We start from the raw sequence: 23,019 nt of genomic DNA on the forward strand, positions 1-23,019 counted from the left end.
TGCAATGTCATCAGGACATTACTGTGCATTCACTGCCCCCTCTAAAGGTACCGTCACACTAAGCGACGCTCCAGCGATCCCACCAGCAACCTGACCTGGCAGGGATCGCTGGAGCATCACTACACAGGTTGCTGGTGAGCTGTCACACAGGCAGATCTCACCAGCAACCAGTGACCAGCCCCCAGCCAGCAGCGACGAGTGGAAGCAATGCTGCGCTTGGTAACTAAGGTAAATATCGGGTAACCAACCCGATATTTACCTTGGTTACCAGCGCACACCGCTTAGCGCTGGCTCCCTGCACTCCTAGCCACAGTACACATCGGGTTAATTACCTGATGTGTAGTCTGGCTATGTGTGCAGGGAGCCGGCACTGACAGCGTGAGAGCGGCGGACGCTGGTAACGAAGGTAAATATCGGGTAACCAAGGAAAGGGCTTCTTGGTTACCCGATATTTACATTGGTTACCAGCGTCCGCAGAAGCCGGCTCCTGCTGCCTGCACATTTAGTTGTTGCTCTGTCGCTGTCACACACAGCGATGAGTGCTTCACAGCGGGAGAGCAACAACTAAAAAATGGTCCAGGACATTCAGCAACAACCAACGACCTCACAGCAGGGGCCAGGTTGTTGCTGGATGTCACACAAAGCAACATCACTAGCAACATCGCTGTTACGTCACAAAAGTCGTGCCTCAGCAGCAATGTTGCTTAGTGAGACGTGGCCTTTAGGAATTGACTCCGAGCAATATTTAGAAACAGTATGACACTTTGTGCTCATATAATGGCCATGTGGGCACAATATGAATCTGTGCTATGTAGATAAAGTACTGCCTGCTAGCAGTTTGGTCCTATGTGGGCAAAAAATGATATTAAGGGGGTACTGAATGTGGGATAGGTGCACAGTATATGGTATGAGTTGTGCACTATAGAGCATGATTTATCTAAGGACACATTGGCACTGATAGTATGTATATACAATAAAAAGACGGTATCAACGTTAGAGATTACAAAAATATATACTTATTTCAACCTACCTTAATTTTTTCAGATCATTAACCCATTTGTCTCCCATTCTTTTTTGATAGTTTATCTCTTCCTCTTCTTCAATAATTTCTCTAATCTTATGCTTCACCTCTGGATCTTCTACAACCACAAAGGTCCATGGCTCAGTATGAGCTCCACTAGGAGATGTCCCTGGATATTATGGAAAAACCAAGATAACTCATTTTAAAATACAATAGTAACTGAAGTGAAAGAAAAAATATTTATTAATTGTTAGTTTCGAAAAGGTGTCTGAGATGGACAATAGTGTTTGCTTTAACCTAGAGTAGAGGTTATAATAATTATTAAAAAATAGATGCATACAATTTGGGTGGAGTTGGTTGGAGATTGATGGTTATATATTATATTCAGAGAGCAGCTGTTACATTGTCAAAAGTGGGCATTTTTTGCTCTTATTCTATTTCAGCTGCTCCAGAGTATTCTGTTTTTTTATTTATTTTATTTAAATATTGATTGATTTATTTAATTAATTTTTTAAATTCCGAGATATGGGCTTTTCTATTTATAGCTAATTTTTATGGTTTTACGAAAGGGGCGCAGCTCCAATAATTTCTGGAAATGGGTCTTTAGGCTGCATTATTACCCCGTGAGACACGCCTTCATGGAAAGAACATACAAATTAGCTCAATATAAGTAGGCCCAAATCTCTGGAACCATATAGGGTATTTAAAAAAAAATAATACAGAATTATGGGAGTAACAGGAATAACACAAGAGCGAAAACTGATCACTTTTGATCTGGTGACTGATATTCTATAAAGTGTATACAATTCTAGCAACTCTGATAATGTGTGTAATTCTGGTGGGTGTGGACCCACTGCACCAAAGATTAGGTTTAACCTAGAGGGACAAAACTAAGCGACTACTCGGTATTCACTGGGGTTTCTAATGGTGAGGATAGGCTGGGCTGCCGGTAGTCACCAGGTACCACTGTCAGGGCAGTCCCCAGGTCTACAGCAGCTGACTAATGAGTCAGAGCAGGCGTGCGAGGTACGGAGGCACAGGTGGAGACGTAAATCAGGCAATCCGAGGTCAAGGCAGGAAGCACAGACTCAGAATACAAGCTGGGTCAGGAGTGAAGTGGTGAGGATATATGGGTACACTAGTGTGGCGCCCTGGACTAGCCAGGTCGTCACAGGAACTACAACATACACCCCCACCCTGAGACAGGCACATCAGCCAGACACAAAATCCTTGTTGCCTCCCTCCAGGGGCTGATGTCCACACCAGGTGGGGTGGAGCCAGGTGGTTGGCCCCACCCACTGAGGAGTTCACAGTCCTGAAGGCGGGAGAAGGAAGGCAGTTCAGTTAGGGAAGTGAAGGAGTAAGGAGTGAAGTAGCAGTAGAGGAGCAGACTGACCGTGTTCGGGTGTGTGGCCCGAGCACCAAGAGCAAGGTTGGCAGACGGTGGTGGCCGTCTGCAGGAGAGGCAGATCAACGCGGAACCGTAGGACCAGGGACGGGCGGTGGCCCGCCGGTACTGAACCGGGGAGCGAACTGAAGCCAGCACACACAGGCAGGGCCTACGGACCCCGACCAGGCTTGGAGTCGCCATTAGAGGTCAAATCCGTCAGTGACCAGAACCCCAAGGGTTTCCTAACAGCCAAGACCCGATTGAAGGCAACCATCCGACGAGCAATAGGAAATACAGCTTCCGCCACAGCTAGAGTTCCAAGGGCCAGAGCCTGTGGGCAAAAGGGCTCCTCCGGCACATATACACGCTAGGGAGCGGGTTACCGGTGGGAATTCATCGGGACCGAACATACACAAAGGTGCAGGGAAAGGCAGCCACCACTAACCGTCCAGGAGAAGCCACAGCAGCCGGCTGCGGGACCCATCCATCCAGCCGTTTGTTTTACCAGAGACTTTGCGTACATTAGTGGCTGAGTGAGTACAACCGTGCCGTCCGGCACTGTGCGGCGCAGCCAAGGCGACCCTGCACCTTGCCAACCCTGCCTCCCCGTCACCTCACCGGGCCCCGGGACCACCAACCCCTACCCACGGAGGGGGAAGACAACATCCCAGCTGCTCCCTGCCATCGCTCCCAGGATCCCCGTCACCAGCAGCGGTGGTGTGCAACCTCACCACAACCCGTGGGTGGCGTCACGGACCAAATCCCCAAACCAAGCTACCCCCTTTCACTCACGGGCGAGGAGCGCCGCTCGAGTCCCCGGATCCAGCCCACCATTCGAGCCACCGAGCAGCCATCATAGCAGCGCCGGACCCGAGCATTAGCGAGCGCAGCGCAGCGGCGTCCCTCCCTGCCCGCGACACTAGCAAGAAAGACAAAACTGAGGTACTAGTGTGGCGCCCTGGACTAACCAAGTCGTCACAGGTAACACACAAACACCCCCACCCCCACTAGACAGTAACATTAGCCAAACATAAAACCCTTGTTGCCTCCCTCGAGGAGTTCACAGGCCTGGAGGCGGGAAAAGTGACAGAGTTTGGAGGTGAAAGTGAGAGGAGTGAAGTGAAGAGTGTCTGGGTTTGTGGCCCAGGCACTAACGACAAGGTTGGCAGACGGTGGTGGCCGTCTGCAGGAGAGGTGAATCAACGTGGAACAGTAGGACCGGGGTCGGGCGTTGGCCCGCCGGTACCGACCGGGGAGTGAAGTGAAGCCAGCACACACAGGCAGGTCCATCGGACCCCAACTAGGCTTGGAGTCGCCGTCAACAGTCAAATCCGTGTGTGACAGGAACCCCAGGGGTTTCCTAACAGCCAAAGACCCGATAGAAGGCAACCGCCCACACCGTAAGGGTATACAGCTACCGCCTAAGGCTAGAGACCCAAGGGCCAGCGCCTGCGGGCAAACGGGCTCCTCCGGCATCCATACACCGGGGAGTGGACTACCGTTGGGGATCCACTGTAGTCAGACAAGTACACAAAGGTGCAGGGAAAGACAGCCGCCATCACCTGTCTGGGGAGAGACACTGCAGCCGGCTGCGGGACCCGTCCATCCAGCCGTTTGGTTTACCGAGGACTTTGTGCATCTCTTACTGAGTGAGTACACCCGTGCCATCCGGCACCGCGCCGCGCTGTCCCTGCAACCCTGCACCTCACCAACCCTGCCTCCCCGTCACACCACCGGGCCCCGGGACCACCGACCCCTACCCATGGAGGGGGAAAACAACATCCCAGCTGCTCCCCACAATCGCTCCCGGGAGCCCCGTCACCAGCAGCGGTGGTGCCTATCTTCACCAGAACCCGTGGGTGGCGTCACGTAAATCCCCAAACCAACCACCCTTTTCACTCACGGGCGAGGAGCACCGCTCGAGCCACCGAGCAGCAGCCGCAGCAGCGCCAGACCCGAGCGTACCTCCCCGCCCCCGACACTAGTACCAGAGTTGAACTGACCAAAACCTAAGATCAGGCAAAGAGTGGAGGATGGAGCAGACTAATATAACACATGTTGGCAGGGCATAGGCCAGGGAAGCATAACTCTGTTGGACACAGTAGATATAAAATACCACCGGTGTCTAGCCGCGCTTCCCTATAGCCAGGTGTAGAGTCTCCAGACAGGAAAAGGCTGCAGAGCTGGGAGTGCTGCAAAACAGCTCAGCGAGAAAACCTCTCACTAAGGGAAGCAGAGCGGCATCCTCGGTGAGTAGGACGGAGCTGAGAAGGTATGCAAAAGCCCAGCTTGACAATGTGCTTTATTTTAATTCTGGTGGTATAGAACTTGCAGTTGCTGTTAAGAAATAACTTTTAGGGGTACTTTGCATGCTGCGACATACATACATTGCATGCTGCCGAGCGCGATAGTACCCGCCCCTGTCGCATATGCGATATCTTGTGATAGCTGCCTTAGCGAACATTATCACTACGGCAGGTTCACACGCACTTACCTGCCCTGCGACGTCACTCTGGCCGGCGACCCGCCTCATTCCTAAGGGGGCGGGTCATGCGGCGTCACAGCGACGTCACATGGCAGGCGGCTAATAGAAGCGGAGGGGCGGAGATGAGCGGGACGTAAACATCCTGCCCACCTCCTTCCTTCCACATTGGCGGTGGAGGCAGGTAAGGAGATGTTCCTCGCTTCTGCGGCTTCACACACAGCGATGTGTGCTGCCGCAGGAACGAGGAACAACATCGTATCTCCTACTGGTGCGACATTATGAAAATGTCCGACGCTACACAGATCACCGATTTACGACGCTTTTGCGATCGTTTATTGGCGCATCTAGGCTTTACACGTTGCGACGTCGTTACCGGTGCCGGATGTGTGTCACTTTCGATTTGACCCCGACGATATCGCAATAGCAATGTCGCAACGTGCAAAGTACCCCTTAGTCACAATCACTGTAAAAAGCAAATAGAAACAAACTGATTAAACAAATTAAATATCATGTGATGTGTCCAAAGGATGAGACAAGCATCCAGGGCATCCAGGGAGAAAAATACAAAGTAACCCTATACTCTCCCTTGTAATATCTAACTCTGTTTGTTCTTTTGTGTTAATCTAGGAATTGAAATTACGGAGCCTATATGATATCTCAAATCTTAGCTGCAAAAGGACAGACCACAAAGACCAGCCAAATAAACTTTAGGTACTGCACTCATAATTACACTAAGGACCACTAACATACCTCATTCATCATAAATGTCGAAAAACATATATACGTTATTTTTAAAAAATGTAAGGTGCCAGAGGGCGGTGGTCGTGGCGGAGGCCATATTGTCACACCCTGGCACCTCCCAGATCATAGGTTGCATGTGTTGTTGTAGGTGTGGTGCATTGCACTCACTGATTTCTTGTATTTTGCTGCCATCTTTCAAGTTTCGGCACTCAGAGTCAGCCAAACATGAATCACAGGACACCCAAAATTCTTCTTCAAAACTCACTTTACTGAACAGACTTTTACAACAAACGGTAATACAACACATGGGATAAGACACTTTCCTGCCTTCCTTCCTTCCTAGGTTACCACTCACTTCAAGACTTTTTTTTGTTTCCCAGCTGATCTAGCTCTGTTCAAGTCTGTCCTTTATCTACCAACACTCCTTGCATTTGTGATGCCCCTACACTAGTCAGGGTGTCGCAGGGAATTGCACTCCTGTCTTTATAGTGCAGAACCCACCCTTCTTGGTTCCAGTTTCCACCCTATGGTATTGCTAAAAACCGCATTCAAATCCCAATCCACACACACACCAGGACTGGACAGACAAACCAGTGGGTAGGTCTAGAAAGGAAAGGGCCACCCACCGAAGGGTTAAGCAGACTGGTGGGAGGTGACAAGTCACTGAGCTCCAGGGGAGTAAAGGGAGAGGAAGTGTTGTAGAAACTCTCAAAGGGAGAGTGAACCGGGGGTTGGAGCCGCCAGGAAAAGTGAAGTAGTGGAAGAACTCATAGTGTGAGGGCCTGAGGAGCCGAAGCTCCTGAGAGGTCGGACTAAATTGGGACATATTTAAATAAAATCATTTGTATTTTTATTAAATTCTCAAAATAATAACACTTAAAAAGGGAGAAGAGGACATGGAAAATTGATTATATTTTATACTTTATCGCTTGGACCTTTTTGATCTGGTGTCCTCTTCTCCCTTTTTAAGTGTTTTTATTTTGAGAATTTAATAAAAATACAAATGATTTTATTTATTTATTTGTGGAGTTTTTCATGTAGGCTTTAATTGACACTTTTTGAACTCCCTTACTTGTTCAGTGTGGGTATATTAAATTGGGACATAGCAAAAGCAATACTATTGGGAGCAGATATCTGGACGTGCTCTCCTTCCCAAGCAGCAGTGGTGCACTGGGACTTTTGGTTCACCTGCTACATGTGTATGTAATGACTTTACAAAACATTATCCAGCACCACAATAACCGGCCTGAATGAGTACATGGTAATCCCCTGCTTCCAGCAAAGCCTGCGGTCCCCTGCACCCCACCATCCAGCGCTCTGGGGCCTTCCCTACCCATGGAGGGAAAACGTCATCTAGCTGCCCCCATTCCATCAACCCCGGTACTCCCATTGGCAGCGGCGGTACTCCCTGTTACCGCACACCACGGGTGGCGTCACAAACTATATCTCCCCTGTAAATAACCCCCCTGGGGGCGTGGCCTGGATGGCAATGTGAGAAGACGTGTCTGTGGAGCTCTCCTGCAAACACCCATGATAAATACCTGAACACCGCTGTTATCACTGCCTCAGCCGGCTGTCTGGAAGATAAGGTGGTGGGGACTTGTCTGGGGTGAGTCTGGTGGATGCAAACAAAAAGCGGATCCGTTTGAAGGAATGAGCTGACTGTCTGAATCTGGAGTGTGTTGGAGAAGGCCGGCTGAGGCTCTACGACATCCTTAGGAGCTTACAGGGGACCCTTCTTGTTTTTTCTTTCTTTTCTCCCCCTTTTTTTTCCTCCTTCCCTTTGGGATTGAGGTAGTATGCAGGGGGAATGCGAAGGGTTTGATGTGAGCTTCGCAGGACATGGGGACTGCCTAATTAGGTGCGGTGGTGGTGTTTACAATTTGAGATTCCAGTTTAATTACTGTTCGCCATTTTACTGTTATATTGGTTGGGTGGAATATGATTATACATAGAAAGGGGGGGAGTGGAGAATTGTTGGAAAAGGGACGAGTTTCAAAATGTGTCTAAGAGGGGAAGGCGAGGGAGGTGTGGGGGAATTTAGTAGGGATTATGGACCAGGTTGGGAAAACCCGATGCTTCACGGGAGTACTCAAAAACAGGAAGTGGTGGGGAGCAGGAGGGGAGGGAAGCAAGGGGTGAGGGGGGAAAGGGGTAGGGTAGAGGCAGCATGGGGAGATACTACAAGGTTTGATGGTTTTACTGGGTGGGATAATGGGGGATAGAATTAAGGTGTTGAGTTGGAATATTAGAGGGTTATCAGATAGGTCTAGGAGAGCGGCAATAATTAAATATGTTCAAGACCAGAACCCGTCAGTAATATGTCTACTAGAAATGCATCTAACAAAGGAGACAACACATGTTTTAAATAGGAGATGGGTGCAGAAGGCCTATCATTCCACCTTTTCCAACTATGCAAGGGGTGTATCACTGCTGATCCATAACTCTGTGCAATATGAAGAGATAGAAGTGTATGTGGATAAAGAGGGATAGTGTGTGGCCGTCAAGTGTAAAATATTTGGCAGACTCATGTGTATAGTTGCAATATATATACCACCTCCATATATGTGCACCAAACTAAGGGAGATAAGGGAGTTCTCTGAGAAGGGGGGAGTAATCCCTTTTTTACTGGTCGGGGACTTCAATAATGGGATAGATCTGTACTGGGATAGGAGTATTAGACCTCCAGGTATCCAGGATAGTTGTATGACTTCGTTTGGCACTCTTATTGGGGAACTTGGAATGGTGGATGCCTGGCGAGTGAGGAATGGCAGGGTATCCTGCTTCTCTTGTTATTCGGCTTCACATAACACTCTGTCCCGCATTGACATGGCTCCAGCTAGTGATCTGATGGATGCAATGATAGGCGACGTGCAATATCTGACAAGAGTGATTTCAGATCATAGCCCAATTCTAGTGTCCATACAACGGGGGATCCTGACAGGGGGAAGGAGGGGAGAGTGGAAGCTTCATCCAGCATGGATCCGTCATATTAATATGGGGAATATAGAACGGGATCTCGGGGAATTCTTTATCCACAACGAGGGTAGCACTGGTCCCCTGGTGGTATGGGATGCGATGAAGGCATACCTCAGGGGGCTCCTGTTCAGGGATATCTGTAAACGTAAAACACAGACGAGGCAGGATGAGAAAGATAGCCTGGAGGCCTTAGATAAGGCAGAGCTGGAAGCAATTTGGAGTAATACTACGGACGCGAAGCAAAATCTTAGGCAGGCACATGAACAGGTTAATAAGATGCTTTTGGAGAAGGCGGTAAGGAAGCAGGCATTCCAAAAATTGCATTTTTATGAGGAGGGAGAAAAAGTTGGTCATCTATTATCGGTCATGGCTGCAGCTCAAAGGAGTAGTTCATTTGTGCATGGTATGGACACGGTGGAGGGGCACAGGTCACTGAGGTTGAGGAGATCCTTGGGGTCTTTAAAGATTTCTATCGCACACTATATTCTTCTAGCGGAGAGATGAGAAGAGGTGGACTCATTTCTTGATCGAGGTAAGCTTCCTGTGTTGTCTGTGGTGGATAGAGATAAACTGGAGTCACCTATTACTATTGATGAACTGGAGGGCGCTCTGCATGGCATGAGCAATGACAAGGCACCGGGAGCAGACGGGCTACCGGTTGAAATTTAGAAACAGTTAGAAGAAATCCTATTACCCAAACTATTGAAAGTCTTTGAGGTGTCGGAGGGGGAAGGTGTATTGCCTGAATCTATGAGAGAAGCAATAATAGTAGTAATAAGGAGGATAAAAATCCGAGGCTTCCAGACTCAAATAGACCAATCTCGTTATTAACTGCGGACGTGAAGCTTCTGGCTAACGGCGGGCTCACACTTGCGCTGTTTTGACGCAAACGGAATCCGTCACTAATGTAGTACAGTTCATTTATTTACAGTGGAAGCGCGACATCATGTGGACACAAGCGGGTACTGCATGACACACACACGCGTCATAGTAACGCGCTTCCACTGTAAAAAAATGAACTGTACTACATTAGTGACGGATTCCGTTTGCGTCAAAATAGCGCAAGTGTGAAACTAGCCTAAGGTGTTGTCAAACCGGCTAACTGGAGTTATATCTAACCTAATACATATGGACCAATCAGGGTTCATGGCCAATAGGTCGACAGCTGCTAATATCAGGAGATTATATCTTAATCTACAGTTGCCGCCTGACAACCCTGGCCGGAGGGTGATTGCTTTGCTAGATGCTCAGAAAGCATTTGATAGTGTTGAGTGGGGGTATCTGTGGAAAGTGTTGCAACATATGGGTTTTGGCCCACGGTTTGTAAAGTGGGTGCAGCTGTTGTATAATAGGCCTACTGCTAAAGTTAGAGTTAACGGTATGACCTCCTCAGCGTTTGAGTTGCACCGGGGAACGAGACAGGGCTGCCCACTATCGCCGCTCCTATTTGCTATTGCAATAGAGCCTCTGGCGGCGGCCATTAGGAAATCGAAGGAGATCCATGAATTTAGGTATGGGCATTTAGAGGAGAAAATAGCTCTTTATGCTGACGATTTATTACTTTTCTTGGGGGATCCGTCAGCCTCATTGGATCATGCCATGCAGATAATAGAGAAATTTGGAGAAGTTTCGGGACTGACCATTAATTGGTCTAAATCGAGCCTCTTTAACCCCTTCACGACCTTGGACGGATCTATTTGTCATGGATCGTGTCCCGTTAAGCCCCGCCCCCTGCCGCGGGCAGGCGGCGGCGGTCGGCACACATATCAGCTGTTTTCAACAGCTGACATGTGTGCCTGCTAGCCGCGGGTGGAATCGCTTCCACCCGCGGCCATTAACCCCTTAAATCTTGCTGCCAAAGTCTAGCAGCAAGATCTAAATGCGCGTGGCCATGTTTTTTACTTACCACCGCCTGCACCGGAAGTCACGTGCGTGATCACGTGACTATCGGTGGTTGCCATCGTAGCACAGGGTCATGTAATGACGCCTGCAGCTACGAAGTTTCACTTTCGTTTTTCCTCGGCCGGGAGCAGAGGGAAAAAGAAAGTGACTATTTCTGCTGTTTACAGCTGTATAGCTGTGATCAGCAGATAGCGATCAGCGATCGGATTGCTGATCGCTATAGCCCCCTAGGGGGACTAGTAAAATAAAAAAAAGTAAAAAAAAAAGTTTTAAAAAATAAAAAAAAAACAAAAACTAAAAGTTCAAATCACCCCCTTTTCACCCCATTGAAAATTACAGGGTTAAAAAATAAATAAATATACACATATTTGGTATCGCCGCGTTCAGAAATTCCCGATCTATCAAAATATAAAATCAATTAATCTGATTGGTAAACGGCGTAGTGGCAAAAAAATTCCAAACGCCAAACTTATGTTTTTCGGTCGCCACAAATTTTGCGTTAAAAACGTCACCCTAAGATGCAAAAAATAAGCTGTATGGTCGCTGCATGTTTTACGCAAAAATGCAATAACAGGCGATCAAAATGTAGCATCTGCGCAAAAATGGTACCATTAAAAATGTTAGCTCGAGATGCAAAAAATAAGCAGTCACTGAGCCATAGATCCCGAAAAATGAGAACGCTACGGGTTTCGGAAAATGGCGCAAAACGTACGCCACTTTTATTGGACAAACTTGTGAATTTTTTTAACCCCTTAGATACAAGTAAACTTATACATGTTTGGTGTCTACAAACTTGCACCGACCTGAGGCATCACATAGATACATCAGTGTTACCATAAAGTGAACACGGTGAATAAAACATCCAAAAAACTATTGTGCGATCACACTTGGAATTTTTTTGCTGTTTTCCAGTACACTATATGGTAAAACCTATGGTTTCATTTAAAAGTACAACTCATCCCGCAAAAAACAAGCCCTCATATGGCAAGATTGACGGAATAATAAAAAAGTTACGGCTCTCGGAAGAAAAGGAGCAAAAAACAAAAACGCAAAAACGGAAAGTGCCCGGGGGCTGAAGGAGTTAAAGTGGATGGGGAAGTAACCTGGACAAATGATGATACTGAGGCTAACAAATTGAAGAGTGTGGACGAATTTAAATATCTAGGTGTCCAGATATCTCTGCCAGTAGAAAAATACATACAGGTGAACTTATGGCCGCTTCTTAAAAAATTGAGAGCCAAAGTGGATGCCTGGAACAAGCTACATTTGTCAATTGTTGGAAGGGTAAATTTACTAAAGATGGTAGTAATGCCTAAACTCCTATACATACTGCACAATGCCCCTGTTTGCATTTCAAAGAAAAGTTTTAAAGGGATAAACTCGCTGTTTAGGGACCTGGTGTGGGGTAAAAAGCAGCCTAGGGTGCGATTAGAGACTTTACAAAGGCCGAAAGATGAGGGGGGTCTAGCAATCCCAAATCCGGAATTGTATTATATGGCTGCACAATGTCAACACCTCAGGGGCTGGTCTGATCGAGAGAAAGATGGGGGCATTAAAGAAGTGCTGGAATACATAGTGGGTAGAAGCCCATTGGTAATGGGACTAGAGGATGGTGCGGTGGGGATCTTGGGTGGAACGTCTCCTACAATGGCACTTATAAACAAGACCTGGGATAGGCTGAAAAGGGTGAGAGGGGTGACCCGGTTAACTAAGTTTACACCTATCTGGGATAACAGTAATCTCCCGGAGATTCAGAAAATGGTGAATATTGAGGAATGGAGACATAGGGGTGTAATATACATGCATCAGATATTGGACGTAGGAATTTTGAAATCGTTCCCACAGTTACAGAGTGAGTTTCAGTTACCGGCGTCTAGCTGGCTCCACTACAGTCAATTAAAACATGCGATTGCAGCCCAAGCGGCTAAACAAAGTGTTGACATACAGACTGACCTGGTACTGGAGTACCAAGACAGAGAAGGGGGGTGACCCCGCTCACCTGTACCCGAGATCAAGTCCAGACCGTGCACGGAAGGAGAGGTAGGCAGACCTCAGCAGCAGCATGAATAGGGTAGGAATCCAGCAATCAGGTCCAAAATAGGTTAAAATTTCATTCTTTCTTTATTTCATGGAATGGAAATTTTTTTTAACTTTAACATGAAATAAAGAAAGAATGAAATTTTAACCTATTTTGGACCTGATTGCTGGATTCCTACCCTATTCATGACCTGGTACTGGAGTATGTGTGTAAGGGGGGAGGAAGCACTAAAGGGATCATTTCTGACACGTATAAAGATATATTACATACCTTTCTTTTAGACTACCCAATTAAAACTAAATCTAAATGGGAGGAGGAAGTTGGGCCGATAACGGAGGAGGTGTGGGAGAGTATCTTAGAGTATGTCCCTAAACTTTCCATGAGCGAACCGGCCAGACTATCTCACCTATACGTGATTCACCGGGTATATAGGTCTCCCTTACTGATGTTTAAAATGGGGTTGAAAAGGAATTCGGAGTGTCCAAGGTGTCAGGGATCTGACGCAAGTATTTTTCATATGATGTGGTCTTGTCTGAGACTGGTCTCCTTTTGGACTAAAGTTATCCACAAGATAGGAAGAACATATGGGTGTGTCCTTCCCAGGGAACCATTGCTATGCATATTGGGATATGTTGAGGAGCTTGGGGTGGAAAATACTATGAAAATTGCCATTGCTAGGCTGCTGTATGCGGCAAGAAAGAAGGGCAGTGAACCCCATAGGGGTGAACGGACCCCATGACGATCGGGAGGGTGCCAGGTTAGGAAGGGGTTAATTTGGTTTACATGGATAGGGGATATATGGGGCTATAGGATTGGTGGAAGGGAGCTGTAAGGGGATTGGGAGGGGAGCAAGGAAGGGGTGGGGAGTTTGGGGAGGTATAAGAGAGGGGGTGTACTGTTTACCTCCCCTTTTGTCGCCGGAAAGTTGTGTCCCCAGGACGTATTGCTGCCTGCTGCCATGGCTGCCTTAGCTGAGCTGCTTGAGATGGTGCGTGGGGCCTCCGAGGTAGTCGGGGTGGATGCTCTGCGGCAGCAGCTGGCGGCGGTCTGTGGCCCTGGAGCGGCGCTGCCTGCTGCTCCTGCGCCCGGCCCGTTGCTACGTGCTCGGCGGGCGCGACCGCCGGAGCGCTACTCCCCCAGCTGGAGGGGGAGAATGAGATCAAGGAGCCCCTGCGGGGACCCTCCGGGGAGGCGGAGCCCTTCTACTCACCCAGGGGAGCTGCCGGCCACCGGGAGGAATCATCGTCGGAGATCCCGCGGGTCGGGGATGGGCGGAGCCTCGGCGAGGCCCACTTCCGGTCCGCGGCCTGCCCAGCCGCAGACCGGAGCGATGATCACAGCAGCCCCCAGTGATGTGCCGGCTGGGGGTGGCGCTCGGCGTTCCAGACGGTCGGATGAGACTCCCTGCAGGCCGCAGGGGAGAGACACAGGACGGAGGGTTGGAGCGGATGGGAGCGGCGATGTGGGGAGATCAGAGGAGGGTTACAGTGGCCCGCAGACGGCGAAGAGATCTGTAATCACGGTCCCCCCCAGCGAGGATCGGGCTGGGGGGCGTTCCCAGCGAAGGTCAAGTTCTGCATGGCCTTCCTGCAGTCGGCAGGGAGGGAGCCCACTGAGAGCGACAGGAGAGGTAGCGGCGCAGCAGTCTGTCATGATGTCAGCAAGGAAGGACGGCGGCAGGGCGCCACGGCGGGCAAAGAGGAAGAGGTCCAGCAGGAGTCGCCCGGACGAGCAGGGTGCGGTGACCGTGGGGGTTGATGGCCGCCAGGTGCGTGCTGTCCCCTCGCTGGTCCCCCCTGAGGATTTCGCCAGCTCGTCGGAATCCGGCGAGGAAGAAGGAGCAACTGCAGCGGCAGGACGGACAGAGCGGCAGCAGGAAGATCGTGGCACGGCTGGTCCGGAGTCGGTGCAACGGCAGCCTGGTGAGCGGACGTCAGAAATGTTGTATTCTGTGGGTAGCGCGGGCGGGGGCGGGGGTTCCGTTGCGGGACGCGTCGCGCAGGGAGTGGGGGCGGTCGGTCAGTCTGGTTTGCCGGGCCCGGAGTTTTGGGGGGAGCTTTTGGGGGTGTTGCAGGGGTTGTCTGCGGAACGGGTTAGTCGGTCTGGGCCTGGGGCCCCGGTGGGGGCGTGGGTGGGCCCCACGGAGGTGGTGCAGACGGAGGCGACGGTGCGCGAGGTTGCGACACGGGATCCTACCTCGGCGGTAGGTACGGGACAGGCGGCTGGAGGGGCAGCTGACGTGGGTGCGAGTAAGGAGGTGGAAAAGGAAAAAGAAAAGGAGGATGAGGTTGTGCGTTTGGATGATAGGGCGCGTAGTGAAATTTATGTGTGTTTTGAAGGTCAGTTAGGGGTTCATTTAAAAAAGGAGGTGAGGGAAAAGATTTGGAAAGGGGAGTACGTGGAAATTTTTTCCCTGCTTCCTTTGGAAAAGTTTAATTTGGATAAGGTGAAACCCAGTGACACAAAAAAGGAGAAAGAGGATGAGGAAAAACGGAGGTATCGGTTGATCCCGAGGACGTTTACTAACTGGCTACAGGCCTTTGCGATCTTAGCCAGCGTGATCGGGGAAAAGGAGCCGGAGCATTGTTCCGCCCTATTTGGATATATGGACGCGATAGGGGAAGCGTATAGAGTGTACGGCGGTTTAGGGTGGTTGAGATATGATGAGCAGTTCCGGCAACGGAAGGCTCTGCGGCCGGGTGTCCAGTGGGGCCACAAGGACATTTCTTTGTGGATGCGGTTAATGACGGCTCCGGCTCAGCCCTTTCGAGGGGGTGCCGGGAGCCCGGGTGCGAGTGGCGGGTCCTCGGCTGGACAGAAAAAAGGGGCTTGTTGGCAATATAACGAGGGACAGTGTAAGTTCGGGGCCTCTTGTCGGTTCAAACATGAGTGTTCCGGATGTGGAGGGTCCCACCCTCTGGCCAGGTGCTTCAAGAAAGGAAAAGGAAAGGCGGGGGAGAGGTCTGGAAAAAGGGAGGACGCCAGTGAGGGTAGAGGCGATGCTTCCCTATTTAAATAGATACCCGGATGTTAGGGCGGCGGAGTTGTTGGAACGTGGTTTTACGGAGGGCTTTCGGATTCCGTTTGAATCTGAGGCGCCGGTGTTTCGCCCGGGAAACTTGAGGTCCGCAAAGGAACATCCGGCGGTGGTGAAGGAAAAGCTGCAGAAGGAGGTGGAGTTGGGGAGGATGGCGGGCCCCTTCCAGGACCCGCCATTCTCCAACTTACGGATTTCCCCCCTAGGGGTGGTACCTAAGAAGGAGCCGAACAAATTTCGGCTCATTCATCATTTATCTTATCCGGCGGGATTGTCGGTAAATGATGGGATATCACCAGAGTTGTCGGCGGTATGTTATGTATCGTTCGATAGGGCCTTGGAGCTGGTAAGGGTTGCGGGGCGGGGGGCACTGATGGCAAAGGCGGATGTAGAAGCAGCTTTTCGTTTACTCCCGGTGCATCCAGAGAGCCTTCATCTCTTAGGGTGTATGTGGGATGGTGAATACTATGTGGATCGTTGCCTGCCGATGGGCTGTTCCATTTCGTGTGCTTATTTTGAGGCATTCAGTACGTTTGTGGAATGGGTAGTCAAGGAGGTGGCAGGAGTCCATTCAGTGATTCACTATTTGGATGACTTCTTTTGCGTGGGTCCGGCGGGCTCTTCGGTTTGCTCCTTGTTGTTGTTTACGTTAGAGCGGATCGCGCGGAGTCTGGGTATTCCGTTGGCAAAAGAAAAAACAGAAGGGCCGGTGACGGCCCTATGTTTCTTAGGTATCGAAATTGATACACTGGCGATGGAATGCCGGTTGCCGGAGGGGAAGCTTTTGGATTTGAAGGCGTCGGTGCGGTTTTTGTCGCAGGCCAAGAAGGTGCGGTTGCGGGATTTGCAGTCAGTGCTCGGAAAATTGAATTTCGCTTGTCGCATTATGCCGATGGGGCGGATATTTAATAGGAGACTGGCGAGCGCAACCGCGGGGGTAAAAGCTTCAAATCACTTTGTCAGAGTGACCAAAGTGATGAAAGGGGATTTGTTGGTTTGGGAGGAGTTCTTGGACCGGTACAACGGTCGGACCCTTTGGATGAGCGAGGCATTGTCCAATAGCCAGTTGGAATTGTATACTGATGCGGCTGGAGCGACAGGTTTTGGGGCAATTTTTCAGACGCGCTGGTGTTTGGGAAAGTGGCCACGGCTTTGGGTGGAAGCAGGTTTGGTGAGGAATTTGGCGCTCCTGGAATTGTTTCCCATCATTGTGGCAATCGAGTTGTGGGGCCCCGTTTTTTCCGGAAGAAGGGTTTGCTTGCATTGTGACAACATGGCGGTGGTGCATTCCATCAATGCACTGTCGGCAAAATCCCCACCGGTTGTGGGGTATTTAAGGCACCTGGTGTTGCGATGCTTGGAGTTGAACATTTGCGTGGTGGCTCGGCACGTGCCAGGGATTCGGAATGAGGTGGCTGATGCGCTATCTCGGTTTCAGTTTTGCAGGTTCAGGAAGCTGGTGCCGGGAGCGGACGCGGATGGAGAACCTTGCCCGGAATGGCTGTGGGACCTGGCATCGGTATAGCATTTGAGGGAATTAGGAGATCGGTGTCTGAGGCTACTTGGTGCCGATATCAGGCGGTGTGGCAAGCATGGGCAGAGTTGGAGAGAGGGGAATTTTTGGAGTCGGGTTACAAGGGCCGAGTGTTGGGGGTCCTGATGTTAATTAGTGGGGATTTTTCGGCAGGTCGGTCCGTTTCGGTGATTGGTGGCAAGTTGGCGGCATTGGCCTTCTTGTTTCAGATGCAAGGGGTTCGGGACGCGACTAAGGATTTTCTGGTGCGGCAGGCAATGAAAGGTTTTCGAAAGGGGGCCCAGTCGCGTGACATGAGGCGGCCGGTGTCATTGCCATTGTTGGTTCGTTTAGTGGGGTGTTTGGGGGAATTGTGTTCGTCTTCTTATGAGAGGGTGTTGTTTTCAGTAGCTTTTGTATTGGCGTTTTTTGGGGCCTTTCGCATTGGTGAATTGGTCAGCCAGACCAAGCAAGCGATGGGTGGGTTGCTGTTAGAGGATGTAATGCTGGGGGAGGACAGAGTGGAATGTCGCCTTCGCTTTTCGAAGACGGATCAGAGGGGTCGGGGGCGCTTAATAGTGTTGTTTGCTTTACCGGGGCACCAGTTGTGCCCAGTGGCACAAGTGTCTGAGTTTTTAAAGGTGCGGGGCGGTTTTCCTGGCGTTTTTCTTAGACATGTGGACGGATTGGCTTTATCGAGGTACCAATTCAATGCGGTGCTGAAGATGGCTTTAGCAAGGGTGGGGGAGGAGCCACGTGAGTACGGGTCTCACTCCTTTCGGATAGGGGCGGCGACGGAAGCCGCCAGGTGGGGTTTGAGTGAGGATTGTATCCGGCGGATTGGGAGGTGGGAGTCTTCCAGGTTTCGTTTGTACATTAGGCCTCACTTGGTCAGGTGAGGGTCAGGGGTGGGGGATTCCTGGTTTGTGTTTGATGCTGGTTTGTGGTAATTTTTCTTGTGCTGTTGCTGTTTTTATTCGTGGTTTTTGTATTTTGTAGGTCCGTGCCTTGTGTGGATCCTCGGGCACTCCTATGTGTATTGGGGAGCGTTGCGGGCGGATGTGCGTCGTGACGGTCGGCAGCTTGGAGTGTCGGTGTCGGAAGCCCGAGTAAAGTGGCTCGGAATTCGGGGCATGACTTGGGGTAGAGTGCGCCCAGAGGTGGCTTATTATAGCCGTATGGATCGTGACCCTGATGTGTTAATTTTGCACGTGGGTGGGAACGATTTGGGAGTAAGGTCGGCAAGGGAGTTGAAAAGGGACATAAAGCTGGACCTGTTACATTTGTGGAGGGCGTTCCCGGGCATAGTTATTGTTTGGTCGGACATCATAGCTCGGACGCAGTGGCGTTTTGGTAGGTCGGTGGACCGTATTAATAGGGCTCGGAGCAAGCTGAACCGGGCAATTGGTAGGTTTGTGGCGAGGAATGGAGGGTTGGTGGTACGGCATAGAGAATTGGAGGAGTCCACGGAGCAGTATCTGAGGAGAGATGGGGTTCATCTGACTGATGTGGGTCTGGATTTATGGATGTTGGGTTTGAGGGATGGCCTGGAGCAAGCACTAGGGGTGTGGGGGGCCCGGGCCAAGTAAGGGTGTCACTTGGCCGGTCTGTGGCGGGGTGATAGGTCCGTCTGAGAGGTTGGGAGTACCGACAGTCGGTTTGTTGGTACGAAGTCGCTCAAGGGGAGTGGCTTCGGACTGGATGGGAACTTGTGGGCGGAGGGCCCGCAGGTTCTGGGTAGGGGTAATCAACGATGGAACGTTGTTACCCCTCACCTTGGGCCGGGTGGTCACGGCCGAGGTGGTCCTCTGGGCCGGTTTGGAGGTTACGGCCGGGGGGTTAGGAATGATGGTTGGCCTCTCGGATGGATCTATCGGGGTTTCTGGTTATACGGGTATATATGTATAAGGTTAAGTTTAACAATTGAGTGGCATGTTGGGCCACGAGTTTTTGGTATACATATATACGTTTAAATAAAAACTGTGGCCATTCCTGCAATAAAGTCGTGGTTCTCGTCTTTATTTAGGTAGATTGGTATGGGGGTGTTAGCATGGTAACCTGCTTATCCCTTATAGATACGTCAAGAAGGGCAGTGAACCCCATAGGGGTGAACGGACCCCATGACGATCGGGAGGGTGCCAGGTTAGGAAGGGGTTAATTTGGTTTACATGGATAGGGGATATATGGGGCTATAGGATTGGTGGAAGGGAGCTGTAAGGGGATTGGGAGGGGAGCAAGGAAGGGGTGGGGAGTTTGGGGAGGTATAAGAGAGGGGGTGTACTGTTTACCTCCCCTTTTGTCGCCGGAAAGTTGTGTCCCACCCGCCCGCCCTGATATATGTATATGTATATGTTTATAAAAAAAAAAAAAAAAAAAAATAATGATGAAAAGTGATGGTTTTTTCAAAAAAAAAAAAATAAATAAAAAATTAAAAAAAAAAAAAAAAAGAACAAAGAGAAGAGGAATAAATGAGAATGCAAGGTTGATTTGCCAATTTTGTTGTTGTCACAGCGGGGTGATAGGTCCGTCTGAGAGGTTGGGAGTACCGACAGTCGGTTTGTTGGTACGAAGTCGCTCAAGGGGAGTGGCTTCGGACTGGATGGGAACTTGTGGGCGGAGGGCCCGCAGGTTCTGGGTAGGGGTAATCAACGATGGAACGTTGTTACCCCTCACCTTGGGCCGGGTGGTCACGGCCGAGGTGGTCCTCTGGGCCGGTTTGGAGGTTACGGCCGGGGGGTTAGGAATGATGGTTGGCCTCTCGGATGGATCTATCGGGGTTTCTGGTTATACGGGTATATATGTATAAGGTTAAGTTTAACAATTGAGTGGCATGTTGGGCCACGAGTTTTTGGTATACATATATACGTTTAAATAAAAACTGTGGCCATTCCTGCAATAAAGTCGTGGTTCTCATCTTTATTTAGGTAGATTGGTATGGGGGTGTTAGCATGGTAACCTGCTTATCCCTTATAGATACGTCAAGCTTATCGCCAGGTCTTGGATTAAAAAAGACCCCCCGACCAGGGGAGAGTACATTAAAAGGGTGAAATGTATCCTTCAGCTGGAACAGGGAGTGTATGAAAGAAGGGGGAATGTTAAAATGTTTGAGAAGCTATGGTCTCCTTGGCTGCAATGTGAATAGGACGAGTGATGGACCAGTAAACTGGTCTGGGACCGGGATAGCCGTCGGAGACCTCTGATGTGTCTGTTTTGTTTTATTTGTGTTACTAGTAGTTCCTCCTGCACGTCGGGATGAACGGGATGGTTGCTATACTGCAGTTGGAGGGTATTCTAAGTGTGTACTAAATGGGATGTAGTATCGGGGAGAAGTGTTGCTGCCGGGGTGGGGGAGGGGCGGGAGGGGGAGTTAAAGGGGTAATAGATGTGATAAACTTAATTTGGATGCCGATTTGTTATTCTGTTGTATGTATTCTGTTTTAATAAAAAAGTATCTGATTTTAAAAAAAGTAAATAAATCCCCTTTTACATTTAAGAGTGGCCCCAAGCCCCCGGGTCCGGAGACCCTTGAGCCACGAGTTATCACCGCCGGATCCGAGCGGTTCGACCGCTGCTTGAGCGGCACACATTGTCTTTCGTTTTAAACAGGATCGCTACCTCTTCCCACAGCCAAATTCCATGTCTGTATCCCCCATTGGAGGAAAAATGGATGGCACCAAATAAGAGCTGTCATCTCCAGATGTTCAGGAGTTAACAATGAGAAATCTGGTAACGCCTTGCACATTAGCTAGCACTCTGCTCTCTCCTCAGTCAAAAACTCTGTCTGATTTACAAGATGAAGACTGTCCTCTTTCTAAGCGCTAGCTCCTCCCGCAATGGCTAATCCCAACTGCCAAAGGTCACTTGTCCTGCAGTTGGTTGCTGGCAGTAGCCAGCCTATCTTATAACATACCCATAATACAACAACCGGCCACTAGATGGCGACATCACATATAAAATGCCTATATCCTACATGACATTCATTCATATCTGCTCACCATATACACAACTCTGCTACATCTTGCACTACATCACATCTTACATATTCTCATAGAACAACATTGCTATACCTTATACCTTTACCTAATACACATATATTTCTTTATGGATGATACCATATTACTATACATTCCTTTGCAGGAACATATTATGACACGTCCAACCGGGGTCGTGGGGACTACTTGTCACGGGCGGGGAGGACGCCGCGGCCGCTGTTGGTCGCTCGCTAACACTCGGGTCCGGCGCTGCTGCGGCTGCTGCTGCTCGGTGGCTTGAGCGGTGGGCCGGATCCAGGGACTCGAGCGGTGCTCCTCGCCCGTGAGTGAAAGGGGTAGTTGGTTTGGGGGATTTAGTCCGTGACGCTACCCACGGATTGTGGTGAAGATGGGCACCACCGCTTCTGGTGACGGGGATCCCGGGAGCGATGGTATGGAGTAGCTGGGATGTTGTTTTCCCCCTCCGTGGGTAGGGGTCGGTGGTCCCGGGGCCCGGTGGTGTGACGGGGAGGCAGGGTTGGTGAGGTGCAGGGTTGCAGGGACAGCGCGGCGCGGTGCCGGATGGCACGGGTGTACTCACTCAGCAAGAGATGCACAAAGTCCTCGGTGAACCAAACGGCGCTGGATGGACGGGTGCCGCAGCCAGCTGCAGTGTCTCACCCCGGACAGGTGATGGCGGCTGTCTTTCCCTGCACCTTGATGTACTTGTTTGACTACGATGGATCCCCAACGGTAGTCCGCTCCCCGGTGTATGGATGCCGGAGGAGCTCGTTTGCCCGCAGGCACTGGCCCTTGGGTCTCTAGCCTTAGGCGGTAGCTGTATACCCTCACGGTGTGGGCAGTTGCCTTCTATCGGGTCTTTGGCTGTTAGGAAACCCCTGGGGTTCTGGTCACACTCGGATTTGACTATTGTCGGCGACTCCAAGCCTGGTCGGGGTCCGATGGCCCTGCCTGTTGTGTGCTTGCTTCACTTCGCTCCCCGGTCGGTACCGGCGGGCCAACGCCCGACCCCGGTCCTACGGTTCCGCGTTGCTTCACCACTCCTGCAGACGGCCACCACCGTCTACCAACCTTCCTGTCAGTGCCTGGGCCACAAACCCAGACACCCAAGTGTTCACTCCTCACACTTCCACCTACTGGACTAAACTCCAAAACTACTCTGACACTTTTCTCGCCTCCAGGCCTGTGAACTCCTCGGTGGGTGGGGCCAACCGCTTGGCTCCGCCCCACCTGGTGTGGACATCAGACACTGGAGGAGGCAACAAGGGTTTTATGTTTGGCTAATGTTATTGTCTAATGGGGGCGGGGGTGTTTGTGTGTTACCTGTGACGACCCGGCTAGTCCAGGGCGCCACATACTCGTTACTGGTTCTTGCTCTCTGGGAAGTGACGGCAGCAGGGCCCGGTTCCATGACCCCAGCGGTGGTCATTAAATGGGGGTTATTTACAGGGGGATAAAGTAGTCTTTTGTGACGCCACCTGTGGTATGCAGCAGGATAGGTGCCGTTGCTGCTATTCAGCTTTCCTGTGGTTGTTGGTAATGCAGATGGATTGGTATCGCTCTCCACAAGTAGAGCTGGGCCCCAGGGCTGTTTGGAGTAGTAGTCTACCAGTACCCCGATGTGGCCAAGTCCCTCCACTTCGGTATGTTGTCGTGGAAAAGAGCCACGGGAGTTTTGCGCACTTCCTGTTGACTCTAGGACCCTTTCTTTCCTACAATCCTGGGTCGAGCTGATCCAGCCCTCGACCCTAGGACCACTCTCCTCCGCGTCCTCCTTCAACTGCCTTACGTTCTGCAGACTGCTCCCACTAACTAAACTCCACCTCCAGGTTGGCTTTGATTGTGCGTTCCAATGGTGACATCAAAGGTGCAATTTGCCCTAACCACGGTCTAGTGGAGTGTTGCTAAATAAGAGTGTCTG

General features: G+C 50.4%; 1 protein-coding gene across 1 annotated transcript in view; it reads right to left on the bottom strand.

The window, feature by feature from the left end:
- Nucleotides 1–23,019, bottom strand: part of IYD (iodotyrosine deiodinase) — a 171,665-nt gene that overhangs the window by 10,405 nt on the left and 138,241 nt on the right. The window contains exon 3 of the mRNA XM_075338154.1: nt 1,031–1,190. Coding sequence (XP_075194269.1) covers nt 1,031–1,190 — 160 coding nt within the window. The remainder of the gene's footprint in view (nt 1–1,030; nt 1,191–23,019) is intronic.

Source organism: Anomaloglossus baeobatrachus, chromosome 3, assembly GCF_048569485.1.
Source record: "Anomaloglossus baeobatrachus isolate aAnoBae1 chromosome 3, aAnoBae1.hap1, whole genome shotgun sequence".
NCBI classification, from domain to species: Eukaryota; Metazoa; Chordata; class Amphibia; order Anura; family Aromobatidae; genus Anomaloglossus; species Anomaloglossus baeobatrachus.